The 2,500-nt window shown below is 38.6% G+C and overlaps 2 protein-coding genes across 12 annotated transcripts in view; both read left to right on the top strand.

The window, feature by feature from the left end:
- Positions 1 to 2,500, top strand: part of LOC138031237 (calcium-activated potassium channel subunit alpha-1-like) — a 73,715-nt gene that overhangs the window by 22,937 nt on the left and 48,278 nt on the right. The window lies entirely within an intron of this gene.
- Positions 1 to 2,500, top strand: part of LOC138031240 (uncharacterized) — a 7,246-nt gene that overhangs the window by 2,470 nt on the left and 2,276 nt on the right. For all 6 annotated transcript variants that reach the window (XM_068878926.1, XM_068878925.1, XM_068878930.1 and 3 more), the window contains 2 exons: positions 254 to 382; positions 1,415 to 2,206. In XM_068878926.1, the coding sequence (XP_068735027.1) occupies positions 254 to 382; positions 1,415 to 2,206 (921 nt within the window). The remainder of the gene's footprint in view (positions 1 to 253; positions 383 to 1,414; positions 2,207 to 2,500) is intronic.

Raw genomic sequence — 2,500 nt, 5'->3', positions numbered from 1 at the left:
AAATAAAACTGAAGCTGGTACAGCACCTCTCAGAGAGCACTATGACAGCTATATATAGGCCATAACAATTACCTACTTTTTGAAAACAGCTGGCAATGTAGCCAGTGATTCACAACAGAATACTCGCTTGAGCTCCAGCGGATCAGGTGTCCCATTGAAAGCACGTACTGCAGGCAGCAATAGCATACTACATGTAGAGTTTCCAAAGATCAAATTTGGAAGTGTTAACATAATCAAATAACATTTTTTACAGAAAACATGAAGTCTGCAAAGGCTGCTGTTGAAAAAGAAGTAAGCCAAACTGTGCAGGTGGATGAAGAGAGCGATGGATCAAGGAAAAGAACAAAGAACAAAAGACTGGAAGGATATGAAACAAATCATGGTGAGAGCTAAGCTGTTATGTACATGTACATGTATATGACTGGAATTTGCAATATAACACATTCTGTTAACTGTACTACACTGTACAGTTAACCCCCCAGCCACCTCATCCTGATCTTGTGTGGATGCATATGACACCTGTCTACAATGGCCAGTTTGTTTAGCACCATAGTGGCTGCTTTAGACAGCTTGAACTGTATTAATAATTTGAAATTACATGTAAACTGAAAGCAGATGTTCTATTGGTTGTCAGCTAGTTAGGATGCCTAGGGTTTACACTTGATACTGAAGATGTACATGTAACAGGGCTTGAATTTTTAAAAAAACCCAGTCGCAATTTTATGACAATTTACAAAAATTGAGTCGCAATTTCACAAATTTTAGTCACAAAATCATCACGCTGCATTGTGTTATCAGCGGTTTAGCAAAGCAAATACTTGTGTGTAAAGAAACTGCTAAAAATGGCAAATGATATCAAAGGAATGGAGTTGTGCATGTAACATCACAGCTAAATTACACTATAATTACGCCATCTTCCCATCTTCAGATTGAAAGAAAATATACAGTGAGAAACGTCATGGCATGTCATTTCTTATTTAGTTTAGCAAAAGTGGCAACTGCTAACCCTTCTGTCTCGAAAGAGCGAAGGTGAAAACAAGTCACAAATTTGCAACTTCTCCAGATACAGTATCTTAGTTGCAAAGGGAAAAAATTCAGTTGCAAATTCAATGCAACTGTATTGGTCGCGCTTTCAAGCCCCGTATGTGTTAAAAAAATATATATATATATATATATATATATATAATATATATATTGTGTTGATACAAACATCATTTGTTAGGGCATTATTACAATGGAACCCCACCTTGCAGCATCTATCTTAGTGCAGCCATTTTCTTTTGGCCTGAACAAAAGCTCAATCAGTCATTTTGTTATTAAAGATCCCTTTTAATGTGGCCAGATTAATGGGATTCCACTGTACTTGATCATAAACATGGACTGAAAGTTATTCCTTGTTTTTTTTCCGCAAAAGAGGATGAGCAAACAAGCAAAAAACAAAAGACTACTGGGGAAAAAACAAGGGGTGAAGCAACTAAAAAGAATGGTAAAGAAAACAGAACGCTTAAAAAGAAGGCAAGCACCTCTGAAGGGGACAAGGATGCAGCAGAGAAAGAACGAAGGCGTATTGAAAGAGAAAAAGCAAATGCACTTAGAGAGAAAGAAAGAAGAGCCCTAACAGAGCGGAATAACACATTACTTGAGCAAATGACTGCTCTTGTAAGTGGTAGAGGAAGTGGAGATAACTTCACTTCTGATGTTGTAAGGGAGTGTGTTAACCTTACTAGCAGTGAGGATGCCAATAGCCTTTCTATGCCAAGAATGCCAGCAAGACCTCATAATCCTACCCTGCAACTACAAAATACAATAAAAGAATTACAGAGTGCTACACCACGCCCACAATTGACAATTCAGCAGCTCCAAAACACCTTGGCATCACTGCAGGGCAGCAGCCCAGGAGGAGTACAACCACTACCCACAATGCCAATACAGCCATCACTGGAAGCACCTTCTGGATCAACAGTTGGTGAATCATTGCAGACAAATTTATATGCAGATATATATACACCATCAAGCACTGCACTACCAAGACAACCAGGATCCAGACCCACAGTGGGTGGAAAGTGCCCCAGAAGAAATTTAGTACTTGAACCACCAGGTAGTGATGATGAAGAAGAAGAAGTAGAAGAAACCTGTGAGTCTTGTAAAAGATTGAAAAGAAGAGTTAGGGACTTGGAGAATCAAATTAAACAATTCCAAGGTCAAGGTAATTACAGTTATTGTATCTCATTTTTTTGCCATGGGACTGAACGTTGCATGACCTTCAACTATGTTACCAGATCAGGGCTTGAAATGAAATGAACGAAAAGCTCCAGTTGCAATTTTGCGATAAGATACGCTCGCAACTCACACCCTGCTTGGCCAATTTTTGCTTTGTGTGCAACAATTTCGGGTCTGAATCGATAAGAAAACTGTCTTTCCCTTGAATGATGTATTCTTCGACTCTTAAAAAAGCAAGAGCAACAAAAAGAAAAACAAGGGCATTTTTGTATTTCTTCAA

Source organism: Montipora capricornis, chromosome 14, assembly GCF_036669925.1.
Source record: "Montipora capricornis isolate CH-2021 chromosome 14, ASM3666992v2, whole genome shotgun sequence".
Taxonomy (NCBI): domain Eukaryota; kingdom Metazoa; phylum Cnidaria; class Anthozoa; order Scleractinia; family Acroporidae; genus Montipora; species Montipora capricornis.
This window is presented reverse-complemented; position numbering and strand designations above follow the sequence as displayed.